Here is a 21882-nt window from a genome sequence, read left to right as displayed (position 1 = left end):
CTGTGCGTTAATTTGCAAGAAATATGTTCGTTCTTGTATCCAAAAATAAATGAATACATTTTATAGATTGCCTACAAATTCGTTCGACTTTTAATTCGATTGGTCTTCCGTATGATGAGCTTAAGATAATTTTTTGCCAATTAGGAACTTTAAAAAATTCCAAACCTCAAAAAGTTATTTAAATAATCAGCAAGAAAACAACGTCCACAAAACCTACAACTTCTAAAACATTTAAAAAAATAACTTAAAAAAAAATTAGCTATGAATTTTTGAAAAAGTGAAAGTATGAAGTTTTTTTTTTATCAAAATAAAATAAAACCAATTTCAAAATGTAAATTGAACATGAAAAAAACTCCGGCTACTTGATATTTTTACGAAGCATATGAGCGTATTATGACAAGAGATCCAGGCGATTCCAGCCTGTATTCTCCTGTACCTAAGCCCCAACAACGCCATGTATATTTGATTGTCTAGACGGAGATATCCCCATCTACCCCGATCATCCGAGCCCTTTTTTTGTTAGTGTTTTAAAATACGAACGGCTGGGTTAGGACCGGATGTTGCATCTCTCCAATATCTGGTGCCAGAGTGCCCCATCGCGGGGAGATATGATTTATTCAGACCCCAACACTCGCTTATGCTAATGTTGTTTTATCAATAAGAATTTTTTGTGTCTGCCCAATTTCTAGGAAATCATTACACTAACTTCTATTGGCGCTACAGAAAGGGGGGGGGGGGTGAATGAATGAATGAGATGAAGACACATATAGACTCAGATTTATCCGATGTGACGAGGGTGGGGTATTAAATGATCCCGATGGACGAGGAAGTATTACATAATCCCATGGACGGAGAGGATTTACGGAATGGAGATTGCCTTGCCATGTAGATTACTCTAGCCTGGTTTAATGGAATTTAGGACCCCCCCCCCCCCGCTTTATTTCGAGTCCAGTGCGCCGCGGAGACAAAGGGAAATAACTATCGTATGTTTAAATGGATAAGGGAGAGAACTCAGGAGTTCTAGACACCATGAGATCATTTCCTTGGAAATTAGAGAACGAGGAGCGATCCAAACTTATTCACGTGCGTCCTATATGTATAGGCAGTGAAGTTGTTTTGTTACCGACCCGACCACACTGACCCCTAGTACTTAGATATAGGCAAATGAGACTCAACAGCTGGGGACAGCAGCCCATATAGGAGAGAAAACATGTATTAGCAGATCGTATCTGCCAGGATAGTTGTATCTGCTAGGATAGTTGTATCTGCTAGGATAGATGTATCTGCCAGGATATTTGTAGCGGTCCGGACAGTTTGCTAGAACCCTCACATTGAAACCAATAATGTAATATTCTGAACTGATTTTCATAAAAACAAAATCTTAAACAAAAAAGCTCCAATTTTAAAAATAAAATTTCTTGAATCAACTTGAAAAAGGTAAAAAATACAATTCAAAGCGAGACAAGTAGAGATTCACATGCTATGGCTTTTATGAATATTACTTCCCTTTACTACCCGATTGAAAGTTCACTAAGTTTTTTTTTTAATGTCGTAACTGCTCTTGTGATGCATACAATCATTCTTGTGTCTTCTTCATGGATCATCAAAGGGAGATGACTCAACTCAGAAGGGAGGTAACCCTTGTTTGACTATGGTGTACATGTTGGGGTGTTTGTAATGGGGACAGCAGTCGACGTAGGCGGGGGCACACCAGGTGCACAGCGAGGGGATACAGTGGCCCTCCATGTTGTCCGGCACAGTTATGGGGTTGTACACCTGCATCCTGGATCAACACAATCGTATCGAAACAATCATATGAACGCAATCGTATCATCACAATCATATCAGCACAATCATATCAACACACACACATAAATATAAGCATAGTGACACAATCATATCAGCACAATCATATCGACACACACATACATATAAGCAAAGTGACACAATCATATCAGCACAATCATATCAACACAGCAATCACATCAACACAATCACATAAATATAAGCAAAGTGACACGATCATATAAACACAAGAGAAACACTAAAAGTCCACATGAAAAACATAAAACGTTAACTAAACGTATCTAAACTCAAGTGTATGTTACAATAGAGTATCTAAACAAGAGGGTATAAATAGCGTATCTAAACTCCAGGATATTTTGTTATAAAGCATATAAACTCAAGGATATGTTATTATAGAGTATCTAAACTCAAGGACATGCTATTATAGAGTATCTAAAACTGAAAGATTGAAACCCAACTTGCCAGTCATCAAAGTTAAATCCACCTTTCTTAGCTACAGGTGCCTGGGCAGGTGGACAGCTTGACTTGGATTCTTGAGCAAAGTAGGGCGTGCTGGAGGAGATATGAAGAGGTTATTCGCACAGATACAGCCGAGTGTGTGTGTGCGTGTGTGTGTGCGCGTGTATGCCTGTATGTGTGCGTGTGTGCGCGCGTATATGCGTGTGTGCGCGCATGTGTATGCGTGTGTGTGCGTGTGTGTATGGTGTGTATGCCTCTGTGTGTGTGCGTTTGTGCGCGTGGGTATGCGTGCGTGTGTGTGTGTGTGTGCGCGTGTATTTGCGCGTGTGTGTGCGAGTGTGTATGTGTGTGTATGCCTGTGTGTGTGCGTGCGTGCGTGCGAGTAAGAGTATGTGTGCGTGTGTGCGCGTGTATGTATGTGAGTGCGTGTGCGTGCGTATGTGCGTGTGTGTGTGCTTGGTTTGGTGACGTTTTATCAACTTTCAAATACTTTGTTTTCATCTTAATTACATTATTCTTTTCAGGTTCATTAGTTTGGTTATTCTAATGCACGCAATTAGTAATCAAAATGTTATAATGATTAGGTGCGAAGATTTAATAGATAGGTTTCTATAGGATGGTATGTTGGAACATTTCTAATTTAAGTCAAGTAATAGTAAGTAAAGAACCCTTTAGAACCTCAAGATTCACGTGGCAGGTAAAGTAGAGTTAATCTGTTTCAGAGACCTCGACATAGTGGTCAGCACTATGCTCAGTCTCATTTACTTTCCCTAACGTGAGTCGGGTACCCATCAGAGCTGGGTTGACACAGGGACGTCGCTGAGACTTGACGGGATCCGGACATTCGGGTTAGCAGCCGAATGCTCTACTATTCGACCACACGCTCCCTCAAGTAAAGTAAAAAGTAAAGTTCCCTTTCAAACCTGACGGTCTATAAGGCAAAAGAAGTAGAGTTCACTTGTTTCTGTGACCTCGGTATATGAACAGATAGTGTGGTCAGCACTATGCCCAGCCGCCTTTACTTTCCCTAACGTGAGTTAGGTAGGCCTACCAATCAGAGTTGGGTGAACTAAGGGACGGTCTACTGACTTGAACCCGGATTCGCTAGACCAACTCCACTCAAGTAAAGTAGTGCTAGTAAGTTTATGTGGGACGTACTTGCATACACTACGATTTAAAAAACAACAACAACAACAACAACAATAACAACAACAAACTCTTACCCTGCAGGTCGATCGCTGGGGGATGCGTTAGGGTTTTTAGGCCGAATCAAGGTTCTATAATCCTTATGTTCTGGGGGGCAGTAGCTCCAGCCCGGGGGTGGCGTGGGCAGGGGCCGCTCCTTCTGGTGGCTGCAGCAGCTGCAGCACTTGGTGCAGTCGCCGTCGTAGGTGGCCGCGTCAGGGCACGTGACCTTGTTGACCGGCAGACACCTCTGGCACGAGTCAAGCACGTGCGGCTCGATGACCGGCTGCTGACACGAGCAGGGGACCACCATGGCAGGGTGGGGTGGGCCGGCCTTGGCCTCGTGGAGGGACGAGGGTCTGGGCAGGGTCACGCCGGGGTTGTGTCTGATCCACTGTGCGTGCTGAAAGTTGTAGTCGGATGCTGGATGGCAGGGGCGGTGTTGGTGCTCCATGTCTGGGTGGGGGTGTTGCCTGAAACGTGGAGGTCACCTAAATATAGGAATAAATAGAAAAAAACAACAAAACAAATAAGAAATAAAAATAAATATATAAATGGTATATATATATATATATATATATATATATATATATATATATATAATATATATATATATATATATATATATATATATATATATATATATATATATATATATATATATATATATATATATATGTATGTATATATAACCATACAGAGAGCGAGCGAGAGAGAGAGAGGGTGGTGCTTTAGAGTCAAATATATTTTATTCCTCCAAACCAGTGTTTCTTCCAGACCTTTTACCTCCATGGGGGGGGGGGGAGGCACTTGATATTTTCGGGGGGGGGGGGGCGGACAACATTTTCCGGGGGGCGGACACTGGTAAAAGTATGTTTTCTATATAAATTCTATTTCGTTCGGGGGGGGGGGGGGGTGGAGCGGTAAACTATCATTGAAGAGAAGCCTTGAAGAAACTCTGCTCCAAACGCCAAAGCGAAAGTGTCGTTTAACGTTTAGACTAGATCTGCGAGTTAACTTCTGTTGCAAGTGTTACTTAAGTTAAACATTTCCACCAACTTTACAGACCAAACATTTCCACCAAACTTTACAGACCAAACATTTCCACCAAACTTTACAGACCAAACATTTCCACCAAACTTTACAGACCAAACATTTCCACCAAACTTTACAGACCAAACATTTCCACCAAACTTTACAGACCAAACATTTTCACCAAACTTTACAGACCAAACATTTCCACCAAACTTTACAGACCAAACATTTCCACCAACTTTACAGACCAAACTTTACAGACCAGACTTTACAGACCAAACTTTACAGACCAGACTTTACCGACGACTAGAAGACAGGTGGGCCAGGTATGTTGATGGAACCTGGAGAAAGTTGCCGGAAACTGTTCACCTCTCCCGCTCACATCTTCTGCTGTCGTCCTGTGGAAGGTAAACATCTGTTTATCGTGCACACCTCTGGCATTAGACTTGCATTGTGTATTTAGTGTCGATTTGAAGTCATATTCTTTTTTTTTTTAAAAGCAGTGTCAAGCTATTTTTTTCCTGAAATAACCAGTTCGTGGAGTGACGTGGTCGGGTGGTACAGCACACAAATACTAACCAGTAAGTCGGAAGTTCGGATCTCAGACTCGAGTCTGCAGTACCTCCCTGAGTCCACCCAGCTTTAATGGGTACCTGACTCTCGTTAAGCAAAACTAGAGCGGCTGGACAGAGTGCTGACCACACTATCCTTATTTTCTGAAGTCATTGAAATAGAAGAACTCTACTCCTCCTGCCCCTTAAGTCTTGAGCACTAACAAGAAAATATGATGATCAAATAACCATGTGATTATAACCAGTAAATTATCTTTTATTCTCCTACCTTAATTCTAGGAGTGGCTTTTAGAATTTAAGTTCTTCTACCGGTAATAAATCAAATTATGCCACCCTATTTCTCATCTAATGGAATGTGCATACAATTGTGTGTTTAGATATTGCATGAAATGCGAATGTAAATAAATTCAACAACGAACTGAATTATTGTTGCATTCACCCCAGTGTTGGGTCTACTAAAAGTTCAAAGTCCAAAAAATAAAACTAGACTCTAGCTAGATCTTGATCAAAGTTTTAAACTGCTAGCTTTTGAAAAAAAAGTTTTCTATCAATAAAACATATATATTTAAATGTTACTACGTAAATTAAAAACCTTTTTCTGGTAAATTCTGTTTGTGATTAACTTACTGATTAGCTTTACAAGGTATAAAAAACCTACCTGTATTACCACCACGTTATAAACTCTCCATGTTTATTCCCATCTGCATCACGCAAAATGACGCGCCACGACCCTTTTGTGCGATGATGCTATATTTAGATTGGTGCGCAAACAGCGGTGAGGTTGCGTTGCGAACAACATATCAATATAAACCACTGCGGGAATACCCACTCCTGGTGAACGGAAGTGGTTAGTGGCGAAAGGCTGTAAGGTAAACATGTATTAGATAACATCAGTATGTTGTGTTAGGCCAAAATGTAGCGGCTAGTTTGTGAGTCTTTGAGCGATCGCCATTCTGATAACTCACTCGCATGATGTAAGTTCACGTGCAATAGGAATGGAAGATGCTCAGTCGAAATTTAAGCAAACGTTTAGATCCACAGGTTAGTGGTGTCATGGTGTCTAGTGACTTGATGTGTAGTGAATAGGTGTGTGGTGACTTGATGTGTAGTTAATTGATGCGTGGTGTATTGGTGTGGGGTGACTTGGTGTGTGTGGTGATTTGATATATGTGGTGACTTGGTGTGTGTGGTGATTTGATATATGTGGTGACTTGGTGTGTGGTGCTTTGGTGTGTGGTGCTTTGGTGTGTGGTGACTTGGTGTGTGTGGTGTCTGGGTGTGTGGTGATTTGGTGTGTGGTGATTTGGTGTGTAGTGACTTGGTGTGTGGTGCTTTGGTGTGTGGTGACTTGGTGTGTGTAGTGACTTAGTGTGTATGGTGACTTGGTGTGTGGTGACTTGGTGTGTGTGGTGATTTGGTGTGTGTACAGTGTATGGTGACTTGGTGTGTGTGGTGACTTGGTGTGTAGTGACTTGGTGTGTGGTGACTTGGTGTGTGTACAGTGTATGGTGACTTGGTGTGTGTGGTGATTTGGTGTGTGTACAGTGTATGGTGACTTGGTGTGTGTGGTGATTTGGTGTGTGTACAGTGTATGGTGACTTGGTGTGTGGTGACTTGGTGTGTGGTGACTTGGTGTGTGGTGACTTGGTGTGTGGTGACTTGGTGTGTGTACAGTGTATGGTGACTTGGTGTGTGTGGTGATTTGGTGTGTGTACAGTGTATGGTGACTTGGTGTGTGTGGTGATTTGGTGTGTGTACAGTGTATGGTGACTTGGTGTGTGTGGTGACTTGGTGTGTGGTGACTTGGTGTGTGTGGTGATTTGGTGTGTGTACAGTGTATGGTGACTTGGTGTGTGTGGTGACTTGGTGTGTAGTGACTTGGTGTGTGGTGACTTGGTGTGTGGTGACTTGGTGTGTGTACAGTGTATGGTGACTTGGTGTGTGTGGTGATTTGGTGTGTGTACAGTGTATGGTGACTTGGTGTGTGTGGTGACTTGGTGTGTAGTGACTTGGTGTGTGGTGACTTGGTGTGTGTGGTGACTTGGTGTGTGTACAGTGTATGGTGACTTGGTGTGTGTGGTGATTTGGTGTGTGTGGTGACTTGGTGTGTGTACAGTGTATGGTGACTTGGTGTGTGTGGTGACTTGGTGTGTGTACAGTGTATGGTGACTTGGTGTGTATGGTGACTTGGTGTGTGTGGTGACTTGGTGTGTAGTGACTTGGTGTGTGGTGACTTGGTGTGTGTACAGTGTATGGTGACTTTGTGTGTGTGGTGACTTGGTGTGTGTGGTGACTTGGTGTGTGTGGTGACTTGGTGTGTGTACAGTGTATGGTGACTTGGTGTGTGTGGTGATTTGGTGTGTAGTGACTTGGTGTGTGTACAGTGTATGGTGACTTGGTGTGTGTGGTGACTTGGTGTGTGGTGACTTGGTGTGTGTACAGTGTATGGTGACTTGGTGTGTGTGGTGACTTGGTGTGTGGTGACTTGGTGTGTGTGGTGACTTGGTGTGTAGTGACTTGGTGTGTGGTGACTTGGTGTGTGTACAGTGTATGGTGACTTGGTGTGTGTAGTGACTGGGTGTGTGGTGATTTGGTGTGTAGTGACTTGGTGTGTGGTGACTTGGTGTGTGGTGACTTGGTGTGTGTGGTGACTTGGTGTGTAGTGACTTGGTGTGTGGTGACTTGGTGTGTGTACAGTGTATGGTGACTTGGTGTGTGTGGTGACTTGGTGTGTAGTGACTTGGTGTGTGGTGACTTGGTGTGTGTACAGTGTATGGTGACTTGGTGTGTGTAGTGACTTGGTGTGTGGTGACTTGGTGTGTGTGGTGACTTGGTGTGTGTACAGTGTATGGTGACTTGGTGTGTGTGGTGACTTGGTGTGTGTGGTGACTTGGTGTGTGGTGACTTGGTGTGTGTACAGTGTATGGTGACTTGGTGTGTGTAGTGACTTGGTGTGTGGTGACTTGGTGTGTGTGGTGACTTGGTGTGTGTACAGTGTATGGTGACTTGGTGTGTGTGGTGACTTAGTGTGTGTGGTGACTTGGTTTGTGGTGACTTGGTGTGTGGTGACTTGGTGTGTGTACAGTGTATGGTGACTTGGTGTGTGTGGTGACTTGGTGTGTGTGGTGACTTGGTGTGTGGTGACTTGGTGTGTGGTGACTTGGTGTGTGTACAGTGTATGGTGACTTGGTGTGTGTAGTGACTTGGTGTGTGGTGACTTGGTGTGTGTACAGTGTATGGTGACTTGGTGTGTGTGGTGACTTGGTGTGTGGTGACTTGGTGTGTGTGGTGACTTGGTGTGTGTGGTGACTTGGTGTGTATGGTGACTTGGTGTGTGTGGTGACTTAGTGTGTGTGGTGACTTGGTGTGTGTGGTGACTTGGTGTGTGGTGACTTGGTGTGTGTACAGTGTATGGTGACTTGGTGTGTGTGGTGACTTGGTGTGTGTGGTGACTTGGTGTGTGGTGATTTGGTGTGTGGTGATTTGGTGTGTGTGGTGACTGGGTGTGTAGTGACTTGGTTTGATGACGTGGTGTGTGTGTGTGTGTTTTGAAGTGGTGCGTGGTGACTTGGTGTGTGGTGATTTGGATTCGAACAAATTATCAAACCACTTAAATGTTTTATAGTGCGGGTATACTAAAGACACTCAAAATTACCTTACACCACAGTTACTAAAAAAACACGCAGAAAAAAAACACAAGCATTACAAGAAATTGCTGATTATTTGTGTCCTAACCTAGCAGACCCCTCCCGCTCCCCCCACCACCGTCTAATACACTAAAACGGAACTTATGAATTGTGTATGAGTGGAGTCACTTCCCTTAGTAAAGTACTTAATTATTAATCAAGTAGGCGGCCACAATTCATCACACGCTACAAGTTAAAACAAAAACCGAATACAGAATTATTGAATAATAGGGTCTTGTTGTTAGTAGATTTGAATTGACCAAATAACATTAACAGCTACTCACAACAATAAACTTCTCTAATTTTAAAATGAATAGTATTAGTTCCCATCGTTTAGTTGGTCAACGATATATCAAACATTTCAGATAGATGTTATTTTATTAAAGCCTAGAGTTAACAGAATCAGCTGTTTTTCTACGACAACCCTTAACCACTGGTGTCTATGGTAGCACCTATAGCTTGAACTTGATGTTAAAGTGAAATTAAACGATACATTTAGCTGTATGCTAAAATGGCCGTCCATATTCGTCTTTTATTAGTTGGAGTGTAAACAAGATTTTTTATAACAATCTAAAAAATAGACCAGATTTTGTGTGTGTGTGTGTGTGTGTGTGTGTGTGTGTGTTAACGAAAACATATTAAATATAATTTACTAGTAATAGCTTTCATTAGTGTTTTTATTATGCCAAGTAATACGGCATGTTTGTACATTTTGTAAAGTGCATTCGTTCTACTTCATTCACAATTTTAAAATTCCACAAATTTAGCAGATGTGAATATCTCGAGACATTCAGATAATATATATATATATATATATATATATATATATATATATATATATATATATATATATATATATATATATATATATATATATATCTAATATACAAAGCTCAGTTCTGTAACGTGTGGCAAAAAAAAGTTTGTCGTTGACAGTTCTACGGATTTAAGTGTTAGATTTTTTATCGTGCTCAAAGTCTAAATTTACGAGTCGAAAAATTACCATTGAAAGTCTTTAAAAACAATTTTCATTCCATTTACTTAGAAGAATAATTTTCAATTATGAACGCGACATAAAATTTTTAAAAAGTGTATCGACGTTTATAAAATTTCTAAAATTGTGTCGGAAATGTATTGACTGCAAAGTTACTTCCCTTTAATGAAAAATAAATCCTTAAGAAGAGAGAATTAACATTTTATTACTTTGTTTTTGGTGTTAAGAAAAAAAAAATAATTACACAATTAGCGGGGATTGATTAAGTGCAATGTCGTTAGGTATTTTTAACACTGCCTTTTATTTATTCTATACACTGAACATACTGTTCAATAATTATTATTTTTTTTTAAAAATCAATAACATTTAATAAGCCAGGTCCTACAAATCAGATACGTTTATTTCTTTCCATTTACGGATAAGCTTGGAGTATTATCATTTTTGTTCACTAAATTGAAACAGGCGCGTCCGCCGGCGCCCCTGCACGGTTTGATTTGGCACCCTGGGCTATCATGTGAGCGCTATGCTGCATAATTTTGTTTTAAACAGTGCGATAGACTATGGATAAGAAAGGTTACTATAGTCTTTAAGTGAATCAAATCCGGGCGTCCTCCGGCACCCCGACAGGGTGCTATTTGGCGCCCCGGGCCTTCCGGTGTACGCTATGGTATCTACGTTCGCGTGAGTTCAAAAGACTATAAATAAGTTATGCACTATAGGCGTTTACTAAGTTCAATCAGGCGGTGACGTCATGGTGCGTCCTCTGGCGCCCAGACAGGGTGCTTTTTGGGGTCCCGGGCCTCCCGTGTTCGGTTTCGCGCCTACGTTCATTAAAGTGAGTGCAAAAGACTATGAATAAGTTGGGGTACTATAGTCGTTTATTAAGTTGAAGTAGGCGATTCAGCCCCGTGAGCACTTTGCGTTTATATTCGCGTTAGTGTTTTCTTTGTGTTTAGGTTGGGTTTGCGTTAGTGGTTGCGTTTTGATTTGGTTCGTTTTTGTTCTTTCTTTTTTCGTTTTCGTTTGTGTTTTATTTTCATTGGGTTTGTGTTTGTATTTGTGTTTGAGGTTGGTTTTGCGTTTGGATTTGGTTTGTTTTCGTTTGTTTTTCTTTTGTGTTTTTTTTTCTTTGGGTTTGTGGTTGGTTTTGCGTTTGTATTTGGTTTGTTTTCGTTTGCTTTTTCGTTTGTGTTTTTTCTTTGGGTTTGTGTTTATGTTTTTGGTTGGTTTTGTGTTTGGATTTGGTTTGTTTTCGTTTGCTTTTTTCTTCGTGTTCGTATTGGTGTTTGTGGCTGTGGTTGGTTTGTTGTAAGTTTTTGTTTTCGTTTGTATTTGTAATTGTGTTAGCGTTATGTTTGCGTTTTGTTGTTTTGGTTTTGGTTGGTTGTGGTTTGGGTGGGCAATGCCGGGTTTATGATGATTACTAAACACACAGGTGATGGTCTTTAACAGAAAGGTTTTTCACAGAAGCCAGAGCAGGGCCTGGCCGGGACGGCTAGTATATATATATATATGAATAATTGTTCAAACCGTGGTGTTGTTTTGTTGTATATACGGATAAACAATAGCGTTAAGTGTTAATTAATGAAATAATATACAAAACGACCACAAATCATGCTATTAAACACGTTTAAACATTAACACTCGAGTTTACAAATGTAGCGCCTATGGAAAATCATCCATGCCACGGGAACTCACGACCTCCGCCCGGAAAACTGGCTCAACCTGGACATACCAAACTGTCAAGCACAGCACACGTCAAGCAGGGGACACCTGCGCACGTGAGACAGGCGACACCTGCGCCCGTGAGACAGGCGGCACCTGCGCCTGTGAGACAGGCGACACCTGCGCCTGTGAAGCAGCCATTGCCTGCCGTGGGACATCAGCCGTTTACCAGCGTCCTAGAGGAGATCAGGCGAGCCACGGAGTTGATCAACAAGTGCAGGAACGGCATCTCTAGTCTAGAGGAGGTAACTCGAGTTCTATGCTACAATTTTTAGGGGATGTAACTCGAGTTTACATTAAGCTCTACAATTTTTAGGGGATGTAACTCGAGTTTACATTAAGCTCTACAATTTTTAGGGGATGTAACTCGAGTTTACATTCTGTTCTACAATTTTTAGGGGAGGTAACTGGAGTTTACATTCTATTCTACAATTTTTAGGGGGGGGGGGGGGGGCTAACTCGAGATTACATTCTGTTCTCCAATTTTTAGGGGAGGTAACTCGAGATTACATTCAAGTCTTAGGGTAGGTTATTCTAGTTTACATTCTATTTTACAAATCTTAGGGGAGGTAACTACAGTTTACATTATATTTTACAAGGCTTAGTGAAGGCAACTCGACTTTTCATTCTATCCTTCAAGTTTTAGGGGAAGTAATTCTAGTTTACTCTATTCTCCAATGCTTAGGAGAGGTAACTCTAGTTAAACTCTATCATACATTATTCGGGGAGGTAACTCTAGTCTACATTCTATTCTACTACAACTTTTCTTGTACTATACAAGAGATGTTTGATTCTCAAGTTTATCCAGGTCTAGAAGTGTTGGATTTAACTTGAGTTGTTCGTATGTCGTGATGAAGTGTTCGATTCTCTAAGTCTGCATGATTTATTCGATTCACTAATGACGCGGTAATGAGTGTAACTAGACCTAATTAACCTAATTAAACTAACCTACCAACAGACGATAGACAAACGCAGCCAGCAGGAACATTACTACACCCCAGCACCCGAGCACCCCCAGCTGACCGGAAGTCAGACGGACGAGGGTCAGTTTGCCGGTATGGTCCAGTCGGTGGATGAGATTCTGTCCCCCACCCCCAGTACCGTGGATACATCGGACAGACTTCCAGAAATGGTGGCCTGGAAACATTCCCTGGACCTGGAATACCTTCAGCCCAAGTTTAACTTTATTTTACCTGAGGTAATTAACATCCAGTCCAAGTTTAACTTTATTTTACCTGAGGTAACCTTCATCCAGTCCAAGTTTAACTTTATTTTACCTGAGGTAACCTTCGTCCAGTCCAAGTTTAACTTTATTTTACCTGAGGTAACCTTCGTCCAGTCCAAGTTTAACTTTATTTTACCTGAGGTAGTTAACATCCAGTCCAAGTTTAACTTTATTTTACCTGAGGTAACCTTCATCCAGTCCAAGTTTAACTTTATTTTACCTGAGGTAACCTTCATCCAGTCCAAGTTTAACTTTATTTTATCCTGAGGTAATTAACATCCAGTCCAAGTTTAACTTTATTTTACCTGAGGTAATTAACATCCAGTCCAAGTTTAACTTTATTTTACCTGAGGTAATTAACATCCAGTCCAAGTTTAACTTTATTTTACCTGAGGTAATTAACATCCAGTCCAAGTTTAACTTTATTTTACCTGAGGTAACCGACGTCCTTTATTTTACCTGAGGTAACCGACGTCCTTTATTTTACCTGAGGTATTAACTACCAGTCCAAGTTTAACTTTATCTTACCTGAGGTAACACCAGTTATTGTAAAAATTTCTAGGCTACCAGCTGTTGACACAAAAAACCCACCAATATAACAATAACAAATACTATAACTCATGTGTGAACCATGGAAAATATCCACACCCTAATTATCAGTTGGTCAGTAGCATAGAGCTCTAGTGTATTTAAACACAACACATTACGTTGTCTTTCGTGTAATCTCTAACCCAGTACATGACTCTACAGGTATTCAACGCCCTACGTTTAGTGGATGACGCCAACATACGATCCCAGTTCGAGTTCCTGCTGAACGACTTTCGGGGCATGTTCCTGGAACGTAAGGAGGCGGAGTCTGATTCCATCTCGTTGTTCTTGGATGACATTCGGGTAGGTGACAGGTGCGTTTTTACTCTATACCAGTGTTTATATTGCTATTGTCTTCATACGCAAGTATACATATACATAAATAAATAAATAAATAAATAAATAAATAAATAAATAAATAAATAAATAAATAAATAAATAAATAAATAAATAAATAAATAAATAAATAAATAAATAAATAAATAAATAAATAAATAAATAAATAAATAAATAAATAAATAAATAAATAAATAAATAAATAAATAAATAAATAAATAAATAAATAAATAAATAAATAAATAAATAAATAAATAAATAAATAAATAAATAAATAAATAAATAAATAAATAAATAAATAAATAAATAAATAAATAAATAAATAAATAAATAAATAAATAAATAAATAAATAAATAAATAAATAAATAAATAAATAAATAAATAAATAAATAAATAAATAAATAAATAAATAAATAAATAAATAAATAAATAAATAAATAAATAAATAAATAAATAAATAAATAAATAAATAAATAAATAAATAAATAAATAAATAAATAAATAAATAAATAAATAAATAAATAAATAAATAAATAAATAAATAAATAAATAAATAAATAAATAAATAAATAAATAAATAAATAAATAAATAAATAAATAAATAAATAAATAAATAAATAAATAAATAAATAAATAAATAAATAAATAAATAAATAAATAAATAAATAAATAAATAAAGAAAGAAAGAAAGAAAGAAAGAAAGAAAGAAAGAAAGAAAGAAAGAAAGAAAGAAAGAAAGAAAGAAAGAAAGAAATAAATAAATAAATAAATAAATAAATAAATAAATATATATATATATATATATATATATATATATATATATATATATATATATATATATATATATATATATATATATATATATATATATATATATATATATATATATATATATATATATATATAGGGCCAGTAGCGTAGCGAGGGGGGGGGCGGGGGGGGGGGGGGGACATATGTCCCCGGGCGCCGAGCTTAGGTGGCGCCAAAATGGGTTGGATAAATAAATTGAAAGGTTGAGGGGGGTGCAAATCGAAAGTTTGAGGGGGGTGCAAATCGAAATCTCGAAGGGGGGGGGGTGCAAATCGAAAAGTTTGTCCCCGGGCGCCGGGAAGGGTCGCTACGCCTCTGTTTAGGGCATATATATATATATATATATATATATATATATATATATATATATATATATATATATATATATATATATATATATATATATATATATATATTTACATATATAAGTAAATATATAAGTAATGTAATCTTACCTTAGCCATACTCCCGATAAAGAAATGCGCCCAGATCATAGCAACAAGAACACACCAATTCATGGCACCACACGTTACGCACATGACGTTGTTGTCCAATAGAGGTGCCATTGTTTCCTCACGTCTTTAAGACACAGCATGTATTTCAGGTGTGGCTGAGGGACCCTAAGGCTGGCATGACCCAATTGTTTGGGGACGACAAGTTTAAACAAATCAGTTCCACCACGGCACTGAGAGTACAGGAGGCAAAAGGTGAGCCATCGGACAGGTTTACATGACGGTACTGAGAGTACAGGAGGCAAAAGGTGAGCCATAGGACAGGTTTACATGACGGTACTGAGAGTACAGGAAGCCAAAGGTGAGCCATCTGGTAGATTAGGTTTACATGACAGAATTACCTCAGGTGTAAGCCTCAAGTCAAAGTACTTATAATGATATCTTTATATTTAATGTTTATATTTCCAAACAGATTTAACAGTTAACAATTACATATCAACATTGACACGCTTTTATAAAAAATTTTTTACAAATATTTTATATGTACTGGTTGGTTGCAAGGACATATCAATTAAAAAAAAAACAACAACTAAAAAACGATTTTGACAGGTCCAGTTTATTTAGTGTTTTAACGGGTTAAATTAGATGTAAAGTGAGACAACTTTCTCTCACATTTATTATAAAAATAAAAAGTTTACCATATTTGTTTTTCTTTATTTCAGAACTTCAAAAACAAGTTTTTGTGATCAACGACTACTTCTCCAGTCAAATGTCTCAGGCCAGGGGAAGTAACAGGGCTTTACTTGACCAGAATAATAAAATACCCAGTTGTCTCCCTGTCAAGTATGTCCTGAGGCGCCAGCACAAGGGGAACATGCTAAGGGAGGCAACCCAGTCGTGTGGGGGTGAGGGGGACGTCGCCAGTCATTGTGTGGTTGACTCGACCAGCACGTGTGTGTGCAACCCGAGCCTGGGCAACCCGTGTATGAACAACTCATGCATCAACAACCCGGTCATGGTCAACCCGGTCATGAACAAACCGTGCATCAACAACCCGGTCATGAACAACCCGTCCATCAACAACCCGTGCACGGAGATTTCCCAGCTGTTGGAGCATATGCAGGCGCTTTCCAAGTCACTAAGGGACAGGGAGCGGCGGATCACGTCACTCCGTAAGGTAAGATGTCACGTCACTCCGTAAGGTAAGATGTCACGTCACTTCGTAAGGTAAGATGTCACGTCACTTCGTAAGGTAAGATGTCACGTCACTTCGTAAGGTACGATGTCACGTCACTCCGTAAGGTAAGATATCACGTCACTCGGTAAGGTAAGATGTCACGTCACTTCGTAAGGTAAGATGTCACGTCACTCCGTAAGGTAAGATGTCACGTCACTCCGTAAGGTAAGATGTCACGTCACTTCGTAAGGTAAGATGTCACGTCACTACGTAAGGTAAGATGTCACGTCAATTCATAAGGTTAGATGTCACGTCACTTCGTAAGGTAAGATGTCACGTCACTTCGTAAGGTAAGATGTCACGTCACTTCGTAAGGTAAGATGTCACGTCACTCCGTAAGGTAAGATGTCACGTCACTCCGTAAGGTAAGATGTCACGTCATTTCGTAAGGTAAGATGTCACGTCAATTTATAAGGTTAGATGTCACGTCACTTCGTTAGGTAAGATGTCACGTCACTTCGTAAGGTAAGATGTCACGTCACTTCGTTAGGTAAGATGTCACGTCACTTCGTTAGGTAAGATGTCACGTCAGTCCGTAAGGTAAGCTGTCACGTCATTCCGTAAGGTAAGCTGTCACGTCACTTCGTAAGGTAATATGTCACGTCACTTCGTAAGGTAAGATGTCACGTCATTCCGTAAGGTAAGCTGTCACGTCACTTCGTAAGGTAAGATGTCACGTCACTTCGTTAGGTAAGATGTCACGTCACTCCATAAGGTAAGATGTCACGTCACTCCGTAAGATAAGCTGTCACGTCACTTCGTTAGGTAAGATGTCACGTCACTTCGTAAGGTAACATGTCACGTCACTTCGTTAGGTAAGATGTCACGTCACTCCATAAGGTAAGATGTCACGTCACTCCGTAAGGTAAGATGTCACGTCACTTCGTTAGGTAAGATGGCACGTCAGTCCGTAAGATAAGCTGTCACGTCACTTCGTTAGCTAAGATGTCACGTCACTTCGTAAGGTAACATGTCACGTCACAGGTTAGTGGTGTCATGGTGTCTAGTGTAGTTAATTGATGCGTAGTGTATTGGTGTGGGGTGACTTGGTGTGTGTGGTGATTTGGTGTATGGTGACGTGGTGTGTGTGGTGACAGTGAGTGTGGTGATTTGGTGTGTGTGGTGATTTAGTGTGGTGACGTGGTGTGTGTGGTGACCTGGTGTGGTGACATGGTGTGTGGTGAATGGAAGATGCTCAGTCGAAATTTAAGCAAACGTTTAGATCCACAGGTTAGTAGTGTCATGATGTCTAGTGACTTGATGTGTAGTTAATTGATGCGTAGTGTATTCGTGTGGGGTGACTTGGTGTGTGGTGAATTGGTGTGTGTATAGTGTATGGTGACTTGGTGTGTGTATAGTGTATGGTGACTTGGTGTGTGTATAGTGTATGGTGACTTGGTGTGTGTATAGTGTATGGTGACTTGGTGTGTGGTGAATTGGAGTGTTTAGTGTATGGTGACTTGGTGTGTGGTGACTTGGTGTGTGGTTATTTGGTGTGTGGTGACTTGGTGTGTGTACAGTGTATGGTGACTTGGAGTGTGTGGTGATTTGGTGTGTGTGGTGACTGGGTGTGTAGTGACTTGGTTGTGGTGATTTGGTGTGTGTGGTGACTTGGTTGCGGTGACTTGATTGTGGTGACTTGGTGTGCGGTGATTTGGTGTGTGTGGTGACTGGGTGAGTAGTGACTTGGTTTGATGACGTGGTGTGTCTGTGTGTGTTGACTTGGTGCTGCTGTGACATGTGTCCTCCTATTGTCCTAGAGCTCTACGCTGATGTAACTTGTGTCCTCCTATTGTCCTGTAGCACCTCGCTGATGTAACATGTCCTCTTATTGTCCTATAGCACCACACTGATGTAACATGTCCTCTTATTGTCCTAGAGCACCACGCCGATGTAACATGTCCTCTTATTGTCCTAGAGCACCACGCTGATGTAGCATGTCCTCCTATTGTCCTATAGCACCACGCTGATGTAGCATGTCCTCTTATTGTCCTATAGCACCACGCTGTTGTAACATGTCCTCTTATTGTCCTAGAGCACCACGCTAATGTAACATGTCCTCTTATTGTCCTAGAGCACGGCGCTGTTGTAACATGTCCTCTTATTGTCCTATAGCACCACGCTGTTGTAACATGTCCTCTTATTGTCCTAGAGCACGGCGCTGTTGTAACATGTCCTCTTATTGTCCTATAGCACCACACTGATGTAACATGTCCTCTTATTGTCCTAGAGCACCACGCCGATGTAACATGTCCTCTTATTGTCCTAGAGCACCGCGCTGATGTAGCATGTCCTCCTATTGTCCTATAGCACCACGCTGATGTAGCATGTCCTCCTATTGTCCTATAGCACCACGCTGATGTAGCATGTCCTCTTATTGTCCTAGAGCACCACGCTGATGTAACATGTCCTCTTATTGTCCTAGAGCACGGCGCTGCTGTCCTATGAGATCGAAGACGTAGAGAACACCCTGGAGGCATGCGACGAGTACTTGGAGAAGATGAGAAGCGACCGATACCCTGTCGTGGGCGATCTTCTACGTCGCGAGATGTGCGCCTTTCAAGAATCGATACTTGCTAGCATCTTTAGCTGTATCGATATCTTGTACGAGCAACTAAAACCCTTACACAAGGGGGAGGAGGAGAGGTCAGCGAGGTCAATGACCGCCTACAAGAAATACACCAGGCTGAAAAAGGAGGAGGAGAAGCTGGACACCAACCTGGCGCTGGTCAGTAACCATGGCAACCAGACGGTCCAAGACTTCGTGCACAACGCCGACCTGCCCGTCGTGTGCTTTAACGAGGATCTCTTCAAGACCATCAAGACGGTGGTGGCCGGGATCGACGTGTTTCAGGAGGCGTGCGTCGACCTGTGGAGCGACACCCTGCGGCGGATCACGGCGGAGGTCGAGTCCCTGCTGGTCCGGTGCCGCCCCTGGGTGGAGCCGCCCATCACCGGCTGGACGAACCCGGCCGAGGTCAGCTTGACCAGCAAGTCAGCTCTGGAAACTGACCTGCAGAATTTAAAACTCCAGTCCATCAAGAACCCCGACCTGCAGGACGAGCTGTTCGTCTCGTCACTGAAGCTTCTGGAGCGGATGGCGAGCGAGATCAGCAGGGTGATGGTCACGACCAGACTCAGGGACCTGCAGCTCATCTCTCTCGACCACAAGATAGGGCTGGTCTACCTATCGCTCAACCGAAAAGCTGCGCTGCTCACCAAGAAACACAAGCGCCTGCTCCGGCAGCGGGAGAACAAGATCAAGCTGAAGAAACTGGTGACGGAACATCTCCAGGGGGGCGTGGCCCACAAGAGAGTCGACTCCGCCCAGAAGACATGTCTGTCTGCGAGCTGCATCCCACCGTCAAAAAACGGGAAAAATGTCCGGTTAAGGTCGTCTGCCGGCCGTCCAGTGAGCGGCAACGACTCGGACAACCCGGAAGTGACGAGTGAGTCCAAGGCGACCCAGGTTCAGAGCATGCCCGGTGGGAGATGTCTGGTTGGGAAGAAAAAAGTTTTGAGAAGAAACGGCTCTAAAGAAAAAACAAAAACAAAACAGAATTTAGCAGAGACGACGACGCCCGGCGAGGTAGAGACGGAGGGTATGGAGACGGAACTGGTTAACATGATCGAGGGGACGCGCTCCCTCACGCCCCACATGGTGTCCGCAGCAGACATGAACATGCCCCTGACGACTTTGTCCGACACCAGTGGCATCAGGCCACGGGCAGACGCGGGCACCAAGGTGAAAAACGACATCAGCCCCTGGTCCGCACGACTGGACGGGAAACCGGAAGTAGCCGAAGACCGCGGGGACGGCGGGAAAGTGACGTCAACAAAACTTGGGCAACGCCGGCGCAGCCCGAGCATGAAGAGAATCGTACCGCAACGCAAACTTCTGCCCCGGTCACAGAGAATCGAATACAGGAAGGAAGTTTATGAACTCCGGGACGACAATGGGAAAAGTTTAGATATCATGGGGAATGTGATCAATGTGTTCAACCACAAGACTATTTACTACGGCAGTGTCTTGCCCATCCCAACACCACCCCCTCGGGACAAAAACAACTGTAGCTAGCCCCACCCCAACAATCAACACAACTATGGTAAGCCCCGCCCCATAGACCAATTCATCTGTAGCTAGCCCCGCCCCTAGGGTCCTCACAACTGTTGCTAGCCCCGCCCCATAGACCAACACAACTGTAGCTAGCCCCGCCCCTACGGTCCTCACAACTGTAGCTAGCCCCGCCCCATAGACCAACGCAACTGTAGCTAGCCCCGCCCCATAGACCAACGCAACTGTAGCTAGCCCCGCCCCATAGACCAACGCAACTGTAGCTACTCCCGACCCTAGAATTAAAAATAAAATTTAAAATAAAAACATACGACATTTATAAAACAACATCTGTCCTCCCGTTTATTCTAGTTCGTTAATGTTCTTTGCTAACTTTAGTACATTAATTATTGTTGCGAATACAGGGAATAATTATGTCAGTAGGTCAATTAGTCAATCAGCAGAGTGAATAAATGAACCAGTCAGTAGGGTAGTTAGTAAGTTTGTAGTCAGTCAGTGGAGTTTGATAGTAGATTCCTCAATTTTGAAATTAGGAAGTGCAAAGAAAACAAGGGATGCAATCAGTGACAATAATTAAAAAAAATATATAATTGGTTATCTCCCTTGGTACTGATACCATATAAAATGTGCAAAAAAACTTATTCCCCACACTACATCAGCATCTTCCGTCAGCTGATTTTTAAGCTAAATACACTTTATAAAACCAGTTTATTTCTTTGCATTATACTATAGTATGTTATCAAACAATAGCCAATTTATCCTTTTCTTATTTTAAATAACACGTATAAAAACAATTAGGATAGCCTTTTGGGGGCTGGAACGGATTAATGACATTTCAATCAATTAAATTTCAAGGGAGAAAAAGATGCTTTGAGATACGAGCAAATTGAGATACGAGCAATTTTACGGATCCAATATGTGGACGTCTTTTAGATGTAAATTCCCGGCCCCCCTTGTCCTAAGCTAAGGGGCGTCCACTAAAGTCGATTTTTTGGTACCCCCACCTGTGTGTCTCTATGAATGTGTGTGTGTGTGGGGGGGGTGGGCTGCTATTCACCAATCAAGTACTTGGACTAGTGATCCAAGAAATTGGAATCTGAATAGAAGTTAAATTTGATTGGGTGATTGAGAATACGGTATGATGGTAGAGAAGAGAGATGGTGTTATGATGGGTAGTAGATGGATGTTGTTATAATGGGTAGTAGATAGGTGGACAATACGTACACCGTTGCAGACCATTCTAAAATAAAATTAGTTTGTTGTTTGGCGAACTAAATAATTTCCATGACAGGTTTTGATGGACTACCCACACATTGTCCCACACTCTCCCACACATTGTCCCACACTCTCCCACACATTGTCACACACTCTCCCACACATTGTCTTCACTCTCCCACACATTGTCCCACACTCTCCCACACATTGTCACACACTCTCCCACACATTGTCACACACTCTCCCACACATTGTCCCACACTCTCCCACACATTGTCCCACACTCCCCCCACACTCTCCCACACATTGTCCCACACTCTCCCACACATTGTCCCACACTCTCCCACACATTGTCCCACACTCTCCCACACATTGTCCAACACTCTCCCACACATTGTCCCACACTCTCCCACACATTGTCCCACACTCTCCCACACATTGTCCCACACTCACCCACACACTCTCCCACACATTGTCCCAC

At 41.7% G+C, this 21882-nt stretch overlaps 2 protein-coding genes across 4 annotated transcripts; one reads left to right on the top strand and one right to left on the bottom strand.

Annotated features, from left to right (window-relative positions):
- Positions 1–1486: 1486 nt before the first annotated feature.
- Positions 1487–5792, bottom strand: LOC131943524 (uncharacterized). Of its 3 annotated transcripts, none has more exons than XM_059303698.1 (5): positions 5716–5792; positions 4776–4883; positions 3489–3941; positions 2269–2358; positions 1487–1783 (listed from the first exon to the last, which is right to left on the bottom strand). In XM_059303698.1, the coding sequence occupies exons 3-5, from the start codon at positions 3902–3904 to the stop codon at positions 1624–1626; spliced, it is 666 nt and encodes a 221-aa protein (XP_059159681.1). In that variant the 5' UTR covers positions 3905–3941; positions 4776–4883; positions 5716–5792; the 3' UTR covers positions 1487–1623. The 3 variants fall into 3 exon arrangements, with proteins under 3 accessions (XP_059159681.1, XP_059159680.1, XP_059159682.1); XM_059303697.1 differs by having other exon boundaries at positions 4786–4883; XM_059303699.1 differs by having other exon boundaries at positions 3489–3923; positions 4786–4883.
- Positions 5793–5924: 132 nt separating this feature from the next.
- On the top strand, positions 5925–20234 carry LOC131943526 (uncharacterized). Its single transcript, XM_059303702.1, has 7 exons — positions 5925–6098; positions 11400–11707; positions 12421–12660; positions 13438–13578; positions 15027–15129; positions 15597–16051; positions 18537–20234. The coding sequence occupies exons 1-7, from the start codon at positions 6053–6055 to the stop codon at positions 20187–20189; spliced, it is 2946 nt and encodes a 981-aa protein (XP_059159685.1). The 5' UTR covers positions 5925–6052; the 3' UTR covers positions 20190–20234.
- Positions 20235–21882: the final 1648 nt, after the last annotated feature.

Source organism: Physella acuta, unplaced genomic scaffold (assembly GCF_028476545.2).
Source record: "Physella acuta isolate Inbredline_101_S28 unplaced genomic scaffold, ASM2847654v3 ptg000458l, whole genome shotgun sequence".
In the NCBI taxonomy this organism is placed as follows: Eukaryota; Metazoa; Mollusca; class Gastropoda; family Physidae; genus Physella; species Physella acuta.
Note: the sequence above shows the minus strand (reverse complement) of the source record. Positions and strands in the feature narration are given on the sequence as shown.

Coding starts and splice junctions, on each gene's coding strand:
- LOC131943524 (XM_059303698.1), bottom strand. CDS start 3,904: ATGGAGCACCAACACCGCCCCTGCCATCCAGCATCCGACTACAACTTT. Junction 2,359..3,488: donor CCCAGCGATCGACCTGCAGG/GTAAGAGTTTGT, acceptor TATCTCCTCCAG/CACGCCCTACTTTGCTCAAG. Junction 1,784..2,268: donor GGATTTAACTTTGATGACTG/GCAAGTTGGGTT, acceptor GTGTTGATCCAG/GATGCAGGTGTACAACCCCA.
- LOC131943526 (XM_059303702.1), top strand. CDS start 6,053: ATGGAAGATGCTCAGTCGAAATTTAAGCAAACGTTTAGATCCACAG. Junction 12,661..13,437: donor TTAACTTTATTTTACCTGAG/GTAATTAACATC, acceptor ATGACTCTACAG/GTATTCAACGCCCTACGTTT. Junction 13,579..15,026: donor TGTTCTTGGATGACATTCGG/GTAGGTGACAGG, acceptor CATGTATTTCAG/GTGTGGCTGAGGGACCCTAA.